Source organism: Balearica regulorum, chromosome 1 (assembly GCF_011004875.1).
Source record: "Balearica regulorum gibbericeps isolate bBalReg1 chromosome 1, bBalReg1.pri, whole genome shotgun sequence".
Taxonomy (NCBI): domain Eukaryota; kingdom Metazoa; phylum Chordata; class Aves; order Gruiformes; family Gruidae; genus Balearica; species Balearica regulorum.
In genome coordinates this window covers 16,841,611-16,853,773 of record NC_046184.1, presented here as the reverse complement: position 1 = coordinate 16,853,773, position 12,163 = coordinate 16,841,611, and the positions used below count along the sequence as shown (strand labels likewise).

General features: G+C 42.2%; 1 protein-coding gene across 7 annotated transcripts in view; it reads right to left on the bottom strand.

Moving 5' to 3' along the window:
• The window catches only part of KIF21A (kinesin family member 21A), a 93,036-nt gene extending 82,848 nt beyond the window's left edge, over positions 1 to 10,188 (bottom strand). For 4 of the 7 annotated variants that reach the window (XM_075742095.1, XM_075742102.1, XM_075742112.1 and 1 more), the window contains exon 1: positions 9,778 to 10,187. In XM_075742095.1, the coding sequence (XP_075598210.1) occupies positions 9,778 to 9,821 (44 nt within the window). In that variant the 5' untranslated portion in view covers positions 9,822 to 10,187. Of the gene's footprint in view, positions 1 to 9,777 lie in introns of all 7 variants that reach the window. The other 3 variants (XM_075742121.1, XM_075742075.1, XM_075742085.1) reach the window with 1 other exon arrangement.
• Between the last annotated feature and the right edge of the window lie 1,975 nt (positions 10,189 to 12,163).

Genomic DNA, 12,163 nt, shown 5'->3' with positions numbered 1-12,163 from the left:
TATTCATCGTCACTTGAATTCTCGCCTACAGGAGCAGCAGAGCACGCACTGGCCATTTATTTTCAGGCAACTATCATCCAAGATATAGGCCAACACCACTTTATGTCCCCTCTTCCCAAAGAAATATCTCAGCATTCAGCAGTCACAAGAGTTAAAAATCGACAGAAGTGTTGGCCTGGCATGGGCCAACCCTGCTTTCAGGGCTGCAAGCACAAAACAAAGAACTTTCATCTGAAGCTCTCAGCTGTACAGTGTTTCTTCCTCTTTCGGGCCTACCAAGGCTTTACTTGTTGACATTTAGACAGCAATAAAAAGTCCATCTGCCCCCCAAAAGCTTTGCTAACAATGATAATTAAATATATCTACAGTGATGTTTTAGTGGGTTGTCTAGGTGACCAGCCAACATAGATCCCTTCAGGGACTGTGTGGGGAAGAAAAAAAAAAGAAAACGAAACAACAGACATGCACAAAATAAAACCAAAAAAATCCCACAAACACCCACCACACTAAAGTCTGAAGCTTTTGGGAGTACAAAAAGAAAACACATTTAATTATACTGATGTTTAAATGTCAAATAGCTTACCTGTCAATACCAGTTCAGCCCTATCTCAGATCTCATTTTTAGAGCTCACTGAACACCAACCCACTTTTGCTGAACTCAAAGTTCTGCCAGTGAAGATCAAAATGGTAATTTTATTGTTCCTGAGTGATGGGCTGACTGATTAGACAGAAGCGTAAGCTGCACTCTAACTGATACAGATTGAACAGGTGGCCTTCTCTCTGATCTACTACCTCTTCAAACACTGTTAAAAGTGGAATTCCTCTCTTTTCTATCATGCCTAGAAAATATATATTCCGATATTTACTCCCCCCTAACCCAACATGAAAATATTTTTATGGTCTTTAATGTATTTCAGTTTGCTCATAAAACAAATCAACCTTTCCCAAATATACCAGTTATTTACATGCATGATATAATTGTAACTAGAAAAAGAAAATACAGGACATATTTAGATGGCATCAATATCCCTAGTCTGCAAAGTCATGTGTGTAGATAAGACTTCTTAAATAAAAATAAAAATAAATAAACCCACACACACACCACAACATTCAAAGGCATCACTTTACAGAGCCAGAGCCTAAAATTAATGATTTCATGTGTACTTAAAATTAAAGATCAAACTTCAAAAAGAATGCATTTGAGACCAGGGAATGAAATAAACCTTACCTGGACAACTTATGCAGAGTGAAAACTGAAACAATGCACGGTTTGCTTAGCAGGTAAAAAAAAGATTAGTCAGCTATTTCCTACAGATCAAAGTGTCTGGTACAGGGTTAATTTTTTTTCTCTTCACACAGAAACAAATGGAGGGGGGAACAAAGCCATATACATGCTTTAGCAAAACAGAATTTTTAATTGTAACACTTTTCATAGTAGGTAATGACTAACTTGGGTGTTTTAGTAGCAGTTGCTTTTCTCATGATACTACATCATGTATTATTTATATCACTTTGAAGCTACATCTTTGGCCTGAGGAGCTTGTGACATAATTCTGAGATGTCAGTAAACAAAGCGCTAGTGGAGCAGGAAGACAATATTAAAAAAAAGACAAAAGACTCACTACCTACACTCATAGCCCTCTCAAAAGCTGGAGAGGTACTGTTTACCAGGGCATGTAGTAATAGGACAAGGGGTAATGGCTCTAAACTGAAAGAAGGTAGATTTGGATTAGCTGTTAGGAGGAAATTCTTTACTGTGAGGGTGATGGAACAGGTTGCCCAGAGAAGCTGTGGATGCCCCCTCCCTGGAAGTGTTCAAGGCCAAGTTGGATGGGGCTTTGGGCAACCTGGTCTAGTGGAGGGTGTCCCTGCTCACTGCAGGGGGGTTGGAACTAGATGGTCTTTGAGGTTCCTTCCAACCCAACCCATTCTAGGATTCTGTGATATCCTTGTAAGGGTGGAGATGAGAACATAGAGATTCTGTCCCTCGCACAAACTGAGACAAAGGCAGTTGGCAAATATATTTAATCAATACTATTGACTGAGATATTAGCAACTCCAAGATCTTGGAATAAGGAGCTACTCAGAGCGACACAAAAGATCTCAGGACTCATCTCCCAATTAACCCCACAGTAAAGAAACATCCATACTAAATGAATGTTAAGACTTACTGGCTTTGAAAAATAAAAGTAATTAGATGTCTGTTTATATAGTTTACTCAAAATATTGAAAGTGAAGAAATTACTTAAGGCAGTCTAACTTCTTATCACTTTATTCCAAGAAGATGCAGTCTCACAGGCAACATGGTACCAAATGCTTTAAAGAAAGTGTCTTAGCTGGGTTCCTACATTCTATACAGTACTAATAGTTATACTGTACATGGAACTTTCCTTAGCAGGCTTGCTAGTGACCCCAGAATTATGCAAGACTATTTCATTCCTTGCAACATATTTCTAGAGAATACTCTTTCTTTTATGTTTTAAACTATTACTGATGAGTTGCACAACCTTTTAATCAACATTGCTGACAAGTCACATACCTCAATATACTCTCTTGACTGACATTAATACTCCACAGCTACATAGCTTTTCAGCTTAAGATGCCCCCTTTAGCAGTATTAAGCAGAAGACAACTAACATGGTTAGAAATGGGAGGGAACAAAATAGTCAGTGAAAATAATGAAAAAATACACAAGCTTAAATAATGACAATAACCACAAATTCAACAATGGAAATGCACTTTTCAATTTGAATGCATATAAATTGCTGTGTGTAGTAGAAAATAACGTCAAACTTTTACTAGGGTTTTGTTGCTCTCAGCTTTCTGTGTTGCAACTCCACAGTAAACAGGCTTGTCAGGTAGACTTAAAGACCTAAAGATGCTGAAAGGGGACATTGTTCCATACTGCAAGCATTTGTCAGTTGATTAAAAAAAAATGTTCTTTACACAAAAATTAATTATGCCAGCAGTGGCTGACTTTACTAAATCTGTTGAGGATACCAACAAAAATAAAGGACCAGATGGTACCCCTCCTCACTCCTTATTTCCATACAGAGTCTATCCAAGAAATATTTCATGTTCATCAATGGTTAGCTCTGAATCAGCAGTTTTTAACATTTTAAAATATATATTGAATAGACGTTCTCTATGCATCAAACTCACTGTGACGCTGACCTTAAAATCCTTTCACTGTTCTCCATTTGCATCTTGTTGCTATGGTAAACACATCAAACAAGAGAACATGTTTGGAGGGGAAGGGAAAAGAAAAAAAAAAAAAAAGGCTGCATTTCTTCCTTTAGTCACACTGGAGCAGACACATTTATTCCAGAAAAGTTTCACCAGGGAAATGTGGAAATAAACATGGAGAACTACAAAAGAGGAGGAAAGACAGGAAGAAAATGAACCAAGATTTAAAACAATTTCAGAGAAGAGAAAGCACAAGAAAAAGGCACAGCTCACGTAGTTACTCTTGCTGGACTTGTTCAGATCTGGTTTGATTTCTAATTAAACTTTCTTGTTCCTAGTCCAAATGATACTTTTAACTTCTTGCAAGTATTTTACATAGGAATAATATTAGCATAACAAAAAATTCTCTGCTCCAGCAGCCGCAGATACAACAGGATACTGAAGCTGTTCCTTCAACAGACAAAAAAAATACACCTAACATGGCTTTTTTCCCCAGCAGTAATCAGGCAACAGAACATGAAAGCAAGAATTCCAGCAGCCATCTCTGAGTGGGCAGCAAGGGCAATCTATAAAACGCTTGAAGCAAATAAAGGGAAAGCAGAGGGAGGGAGCAAGGCTCCCTTGATCCCAAGCACAAGGGCCATTCAGCTACTACAGAAGAATTTACAGAAGTCACACAGAAAAACTGAAAATATGAAGCCTGGAGTTCAGTAATAAAGGAATGTCTAGGCCAAGGATATAAATCCTAACTCTCCATAGAGCATAAGTAGTAAAGAAAACAGCATTAAGTGGAAATTGCTTTGAAAATCCATCAAGTTAGCCACCAAAGTAAACTCCCAAGTCTTCTACAAACATTGTGAAATGTCAACTTAAAAATATAATTCATCCACAAGCATGAACAGACCACTCACACACACCACTCTCTGCTTTGTCTTCTTCCTAAATTCAAGACATATCCATCTTTTTGGGAAGGCATACATGACATCAAGGGAAATGTCCGACTAGGGTTTCTTTCCCCTCCATCAAAGAATGAGTTTGTGTTTACATCACATGAGTTGTGGAAAGGGAAGTTTATTTCCTAGAAAGCAAGATCACAGATTTCAGCGTGCCCCAAGCAATATCAGTTACGGATGATCAAGTCAGATATGATGAAACCTGAATTAATTCAGCAGCAGATGGTGTCGTGTCTTTTTTTTCCAGCTAAAATGCAAAACATATGGTTGGGGAAGAGTAAAGTTTCAGTAAAAGACAAGGGAATGTTTGTTTAAGTCAGGGAGCAAAGAGAAACATCAAAATGAACAAAAGAGATGCAACATGAGCTTTCCAAAAACCAAGATCTCTTTTGTAGCTTTCCATTAACAGACTCTCTCTCCAAAAGAGGTATTTGCCAACACCTGAAAAAAATTACTATTTAATACTGTTGAACAATTTTTTTTTTTTTTTTTTCTTTGGTGGGGCATACTTGCATACTGATAGACTGCTGAACTTCATTAGTACAGTTACTTGGAGACATTTTCCCAAAAAATACCTCCACCCTTTTACAGCTTCACATGATTACAGCTCCACATGGATGGGTAATAACTATTGTCTACTGAAAGGAAAACTTTGGTTCATTTTAAGGAGCCAATGGCTAGTGCTGTGATCTATTGCTGTTGCTTATCTAGTTACAGAATGATTTATGAGAATGCTCAGCACTGTATGGAAAGCATGAAATGAGTACCTCTGCCCTCCAGAGCTTATGATATATAGTACAGCATACATGGCCATTCATCTGACATTTGAGGATCTATTCATGGAAGGAAGCTTAAACACAACTGTAACTGTTTGCAGAACAGCAGCCCAAGAAAGAAAATCAATTTCAACAGCCAAAGTGATTCAAAACACGCCTATCAAAAAAGACAGGCTCCTTCCTAATGCATTTAACAGTAGCTGGATCTAGCCCAGAGAACAACTTCAGCATAAAGGCTATTAGAAAAAGAGGCTGAAAAAGCAGAATGCAAAAGATGTAAAGGTAGAGAAAGGCATAACAACAAACAAACAGCAGATTCTGTATGAGGAGACAAAACACACAGAAACTAGCAAAGGAGAAAAAGTGGGAGAGGTCCAACTGGTCACATAGTTCAAGAACTGGAGGTACAAAAAGAAGAAATTCAGTGTTCCCATAATAAACCTTTGCAGTGGAAGGCTAAGGTTACAAGGGATGAGCATATCCCATTTGCCTTATCAAAAGTTAACACTGTATCCTGATTTCATGTCACAAGCAGCTTCATTAGTTGCAAAAATCTCTGTTCCTAAATGGAATTAGTAATCAACATGTTTTTCTAGAGTACTTCATCTCCCTGTTAGAATACTAGAAATAGAAGTTAGGTGATTTGAATGCATCAGCTACACTTATTACTCCCACTGTTATTAAAAAAGTTTCCTGATAGATTCATTATGTCTGCGAAACGTAATTTCCATACTTGGCAAACATCAACATTTCACCTTTGCTGTCACAACATATTGTAGACACCCAGGGTGGGTACACTAAGGAAGCTTTTTAGATGCTTCAGGGAAGAGCTGGGTGGCCAGATCCCACAGCCATTCTACACACGTGAGGAGGAAGGTAGCAACACTCTCCTTCTTTGCTTGAGGCGTGAAACACAGAGCAGATGCCAATCACAGAGGCTGAAGCAGTAGCAGTGAGGTACTCTTGCCCAAGTAGGGAAGAGGGCACATATCCACAAACATACCAAGGATGATGAAAAGTGGAAACTTGAACAACTCTGCTCTTTACTACTTACTGATGTTAAATGTATCTGATTATAAAACACCATCCCTTAACTCCTCTCTCCTCTAGTTCTTTGTGTCCTGCCCATTAACACAGTTTTAACTGGGCTCCATCTTTCACAATGGCAACATGCCCAATGCCAAAGCCCTATTTCCTTTAGCTTCACTAGCTGTCATTTCACATCCTATTATCATCCACTCCACCTGAGGTGTCACCCAAGCGTATTTGAATAACCATTTTTTCCAGACTACTGGTCAGCTTCCACAGCTATTCATCTTTTCACTTTGTTCTTAATTATTTCCTCTTCTGTTTTCATACAGCATCTTAAAAGGCAGTATTGCAAATCAACACTGAAGCTTATCATCTATATGTCTGGGGCCTCCACTGACTCAGAGTGAATCAAGGCCACCTTCCTCCTTTAGAGGACTAGAAGATAGATGTTTACTTCAATATTCTACATTGTTATGTCTTTTCCACAACAGGATCCAAATAACAGACATCCATCCTTTATCAGATAGTAGTCCTCCATACAAGCCTTCTGGTGAGCTCTATCCAAACATTATTGCTCTCCAAGAGTTCCTTGTTTAGCATGTGTCCAAAAATGCCGAGAACCTAAGTCAAACTTTCCTATCTTCTTAGATCATCACTGCTAGGATGTCCTAACTCCACAGCTCCCAGCCACATGGAGTGAGAATAGGCACTAATTGTTACCTCTCCAGTTGGAGCTATTTCGATTCTTATGCCACAGCTCAGGTCTGGTTGGTAAAAGTAATGTAACTTCGACCTAATGGTTATGAGCAGACTGCAGTGACCCCATCCAGTCCCTGGATAGCTCGTACAATGACTCACTAAAATGCAATACTGACACAGACCACTGGCTATTGAGGATCTCAGTCTTAGGCGAGAACTTCATCTGCCCGGCATGCAGGAAGCCTACACACTGTATTTTGGCTGTGGACACCACTAAAGTGGCAAGACACACTAGAATTAGGAACTATAACCTATATAATTTTTATGGTCTCACTTCCAGAAACATGTACTACGATGTTTATACTGTTGCATAGCCCTCTCAGCAAAAGTTAGTTTTCATATACTGTAAAGATATTTACAAAACCAAGATGCCAATTTCAGATTTACAAAAATGGTAGTTTTTCACAGTTGAAACAAAAGCCAGCCATCTGATTAGATAACTATCCCTCTGATTAGATAACTATCCCTCTGATTTCATCTGAAAACAGACACTATACACAGTCACACAGAGAGCAAAACTCATTGTTGAAGTTGCACACCATCATCAAAATTGTAAGTCCAGAAATCTTTCAGTGGTGGCTGACAATAGAGAAAGAATTTTTTTTGTTAATTGGGGAATTTAACATCAGTTACTGGATTATCTGCCAAACTATTTTCAGCTTTCATGCTTCACTAAACCAGAGTATTTAGTTCATCGTTCACAAACCCATTATTACACTGAAGAAGATGGGGGGCAATTAGCATACAAGATGATAGCTTAAAGGTGGTGCTAATTGGAAAGAATGAGGTATTTTTGAATCCTGTTGTATACAATTAAGTGAGATAACCAGGTTCTGAAAAAACAATTTGCTAAACAATTTCAGTGATGTCTATTCTATAACCCATGTTTAAAGTCTAAGCCAATTCAGCTTTGCAGTAAGCTCAGTGCAATATGCCTTGGCAGGATCTCACTTCAGTTACTACCATGGGGGTTGCAAGCTAGAAGCTGGTCCTGCTGCAGAGCAAGCCTTATTCAGGAATCATACACACAAAAACAACGACTAATTCATCACAACAGCAGAGATCATCATTGAACTAAGCTCTAGTTCCCAAAAAGAGCTGAAGAACAAAACCAACAAGGAAAGAGAACATAATATTTATAATGCACAGTACAGCATGGTACTGATACACTGTCAGTTGCAAGACCAGTTGAATTATAGGACTGTGCAAAATACACAGCCAGAAAAAAAATAGAAAACCATCTACAAAGAGGTACTGGTGGGAAAAAAAAAAATCGTTGCATGCTTTTGTTCATGATTGCTAAGCAGAAAGGGAGAAATCTTGTACATAAGTAGTAGTCTTCCAAAAGGAAGAAAACAGACAGGAAGAAAGATGCAATTCTTCTTTACTAGTGAACTGCACTCAGACATAAGATGTCAGACAATTACATTACATAAATATGCCTTGTAACATAAGGGATTTGTTTTCAAGAGCTACTGCTGGGTGATTTTAATTAATTTTTACAAATTCTTTGCCATATATTATTTCTGATCTATTTGTCACACACCTACAACTATAAACATATTTGCACCAGTAGGTTTTATTTAATTCCTAGCTGCAACGAACCTCTGTATTTTGTAAATGAACTTCTACATCACTATTTTTTTTGGCTCAGAACATATTTAATATTTTCTTCAAATGACAGAGCAGTCTGTAAACCAGTAACACACCCTATTTTTAGGATCACACCTCACTCATATTTTCCTTTTTAAAAATACAGCCTAATTATGCTTTGGAATAATACCTCTCTGTACTTTATGTGAAAAATGCTTCAACAGATAACACCACTCACAAAAGCATCTCTCTGCATACAAAACGCTACTGCAACTGGTGAGTAGACTTAAACGAACAACTGCAGCATACACCCCATGTTATCATGCAGGGGCGGTGTTTCTCTGGTTATTGAAAATGTTATTGAACCACTCCCCCCCACACGCACATACCAACAACAGCATGCACTTACATTGCTTATTCCTATACCCTTCAGAGGAAAAACGATCCACCCTCTTTGTTTTCCTGCACAACCCTTGAATTATCCACCAAGGTGTGGCGAGTGTAGTGATTCCAAGGACCCACCGGTAGATACAGACCTTCCCCTAAAGCCTTGCGGCATAATACTCCAAGTGCATCAGCATATAATATAAAGAAACTTTTTTCAAAGGAAAGAAATAAATCGTCATTATCACAATCAAAGCTCCAATACTGACATGCATATACCTATATACACACACATTATATATATTTTTCCCCTCATGCTTGAATTATGTAAAGACATTTTGGAAATCAAGGCAATGGTGGGCTAATCTGGAAGTTCTTCAAACAATAAAATAATATCTTCACATAAAAAACCAAGAAGATCCAAGAGTTCACTGATGAACAACAGATTTTTATCTCTGATAAAAGTAATTTTAATTAGCTGATGGTTTAAAATTATATAAGCTCCACTCCCATCATGACTTCTACATACACCTATTCTCATTTACTGTGAGCAGCCTCATGGAGGTCCATCCCTCCCGGTATGCAAGGCTAGACACAGCCTCCGTGGAATAAAAGCCTTTATCCTTCTAAAAATATCAGCCTGCCAGGATCCACTCTCGCAAAGCTCCGTGATGCAAAGGGCATCGGTACAGCCTAGGGACTGCTTCACTTCCATGAGTAAGCATTGCAGCACCGGGCTATAATTAGTTGGAATATTTTTAGGGTCATTGCTGAAAATTAGAGAAATGACTGAGAAAGACCTCAGAGAGGGGTTTGGGGGGTGTTTTTCCCCTCTCCCTCGGCTATTTTTAACTGCTGCAAGGAAATAAAGGCTCAGCAGGAGCCGAGGTGATCTTCTCTGCAGAGAAGATGTCCCTGTGCGACGATGCCGCTCCCCACGGGTGGGGAGCTCGCACCCCCGCTCCCGCGCACCGCCCGCGGCCGCCCCGCGCAGAGGGCCCGCTCCCCGGGGCTGCGGGCACGGCCGGCCGCTCCCCGCCGCCGCCGCCCGCCCCCCCTCCAGCCCCCGCAGGAGGGGCGGCGCCGCCGCTTACCTGACCGCCACCCGCACCGAGCTTTCGTCCTGGCCGGCCGACATGGTGTCAGGGGGCAGGCGAGGGGCGGCTGCGAGTCTTGCCGGAGCGGGGTGCGCTGCCGGGCCGAGGAGGGGCCCGCCGGGGAGGACGTGGGGGCACTGCTGCGGCTCCCCCCTCACCTCCTCCTCCTGCTCCGCCGCCTCCTCTCTCCAGCCATTTTAGTTGCCTGAATGAATAGGTAGGAGCCGCGGCAGCACAGGGCGGTTCGCGCCGCTCCTCCTCCTCCTCCCCCCGCCCCGCTCCGCTCCGGCCCTTCCAGTCCCTGGGCGGGGAGCGCTGTCAGTCAGCCCACCGGCGGGCGGAGGGACAGGCCCCGGGCAGCGCCCCCCGCCCCTCGGGGTCCGGCCGCCCCGCGCCCGCTCCAGCCGCAATGCGTCAGCAGGCCCCGCCCCGGGCAGCGCCGCCGGCCACGCGGGCACGATGGGCGGGAGGGCGCCCGCCTCACGGGCCTCTCCTCACACGGGCACACGGCCCACGGCACAGCTCTCCACACACACACACACACACACACACGCACGCACTCCGCTCGACATACTCCCCTCGCCACACACACACGTCCCCCTCACACACCCGCCTCTCCACGCACACACACCTGTTACTTGGTGTAGTACACCTCACACACAGCCCTTGCCACACGCACCTCTTGCACACTCATTGCACACGCCTTTCTGCACACACGCATGGCGCTTACCCTCCTTGCACAGCTCTTTTTGCACGTGAACTCACGCACAGCCCCGCACACACCTCTTGGACATGCACCTACATGCTGGCAGTTATGGGTGCACACAACGCTATTCATGGGCTCTTCCCCCACACGTACACATTTGTGGCACTTGCACGCCGGCACACAGCGCTCCACACGCATAGCTCATCCCCCCACAATTCTCCACTCACGCTATCTCCACGCACGGCTCTTGCACACCCACGTGCCCAGCCACACACAAGGGCTCTGCACACAGCTTTTGAGGCCTCCCTGCTGGGAAAGAGGAGCTTAACCCCCTGCCAGGGCTGGGTTTTTTGCTCTTCCACCTGTTTCCCTCTCCTGAGCAGGAATGCGATGTCTTCCTTCCTCTTCCTTCCCCCTTGGCCCCCTGTGGTCCTCACAACCCTCACGCCTGCGGCAGCACGCAGCTCTCCCACTTTTCTGGCCATAGTCAGCAGATCTGTTTGCCCTAGGTGCTCCAGCCAGGCATCGCTGTTCTCACTTCACTAATGAAATGCCTGGGTTTTAGTTGGAAACTGAGTGGGTGGATGACATTAATTTTTGATGCAAATAGTATCCCTGCCAGGAAACAAGCTGGGATATTTTGCCCCAAACAATTCACATTCCTAAGGAAGATTTTCCATCAGAATAGGCCCGGGTTTGAATTTGTAATGATATGCTAAAAACCTTGCAGTTCAAGTTGTTTCGCTTCTGATAGTGAAGGCTGCTCACGCCCAGGCATCAGCCTCTGTCAGGGATGGGCAGGTGAGGTCTGCCGGCAGGATGGGGCCTCTAGCCATGGCCAAAAGTCCATCTCAGAAGAAATCCACTGTGTTATTATTACTCTCTGTTTCTCATAGTTACTTTCTCTGTCTTTTCTATTTTTCTCTATTCATTTAGAAATCAGATTCTTTCTAGAAAATGGCCCACCTGGAAGTTGCTATACAAAATAGTGGTCTTCTGCACTCTTCTGAACCATATAGCACCACCATACAAAGGTCCAACAGCATTTGAAAGTATGGGGGACTTGAGCTACATAACAAATTGCTGAGGTATGTTCAGGTAATATTTATCTGAAAAGCGGAAAAATGGAGACACAAATAACTCAGTCTGAAGTCACTGAAGGAATCTGGTACAGGCAGAACAAAGCCTACGTTTCCCTGGGCTTCCCAGCTCACTATTCTCTACTTAATGCTATAGGCCAGATGCTCTGCTTCTTTTTTTTCTCAACATATTTAGAATGGGCAAGATAGCACGTAAAGAAAAAGCTCCTGCAGGTGAATTGTGTTGGCATTCATACAAAATAGCCTCAAAATGAAAGTGATAGAAGGCTTGTAGTTCAGGGCGTTTCCAGCTAGTGGGGACTAAACACTCGTGACTGTGTCATACATCTGCCCGTATTGTACTGAGCTATTTAAAAATACCTGCAGTCCATCCACAGTGAGTGGAATCCTATGGCATAATTAGGTTGTCATAATTTATTTACACCAGATTTACAAATCAAGCTAACAATAAAGCTTAAGCAAATATGGAGAACGCAAAGGTGGCTATGTTTTCACTGTAATAGCATTAGTAACTTGGATACTTTCTTATCCAAAAGTATCCAATGCATTTTTTCAGCTGACACAGCTAGGAGGTTAA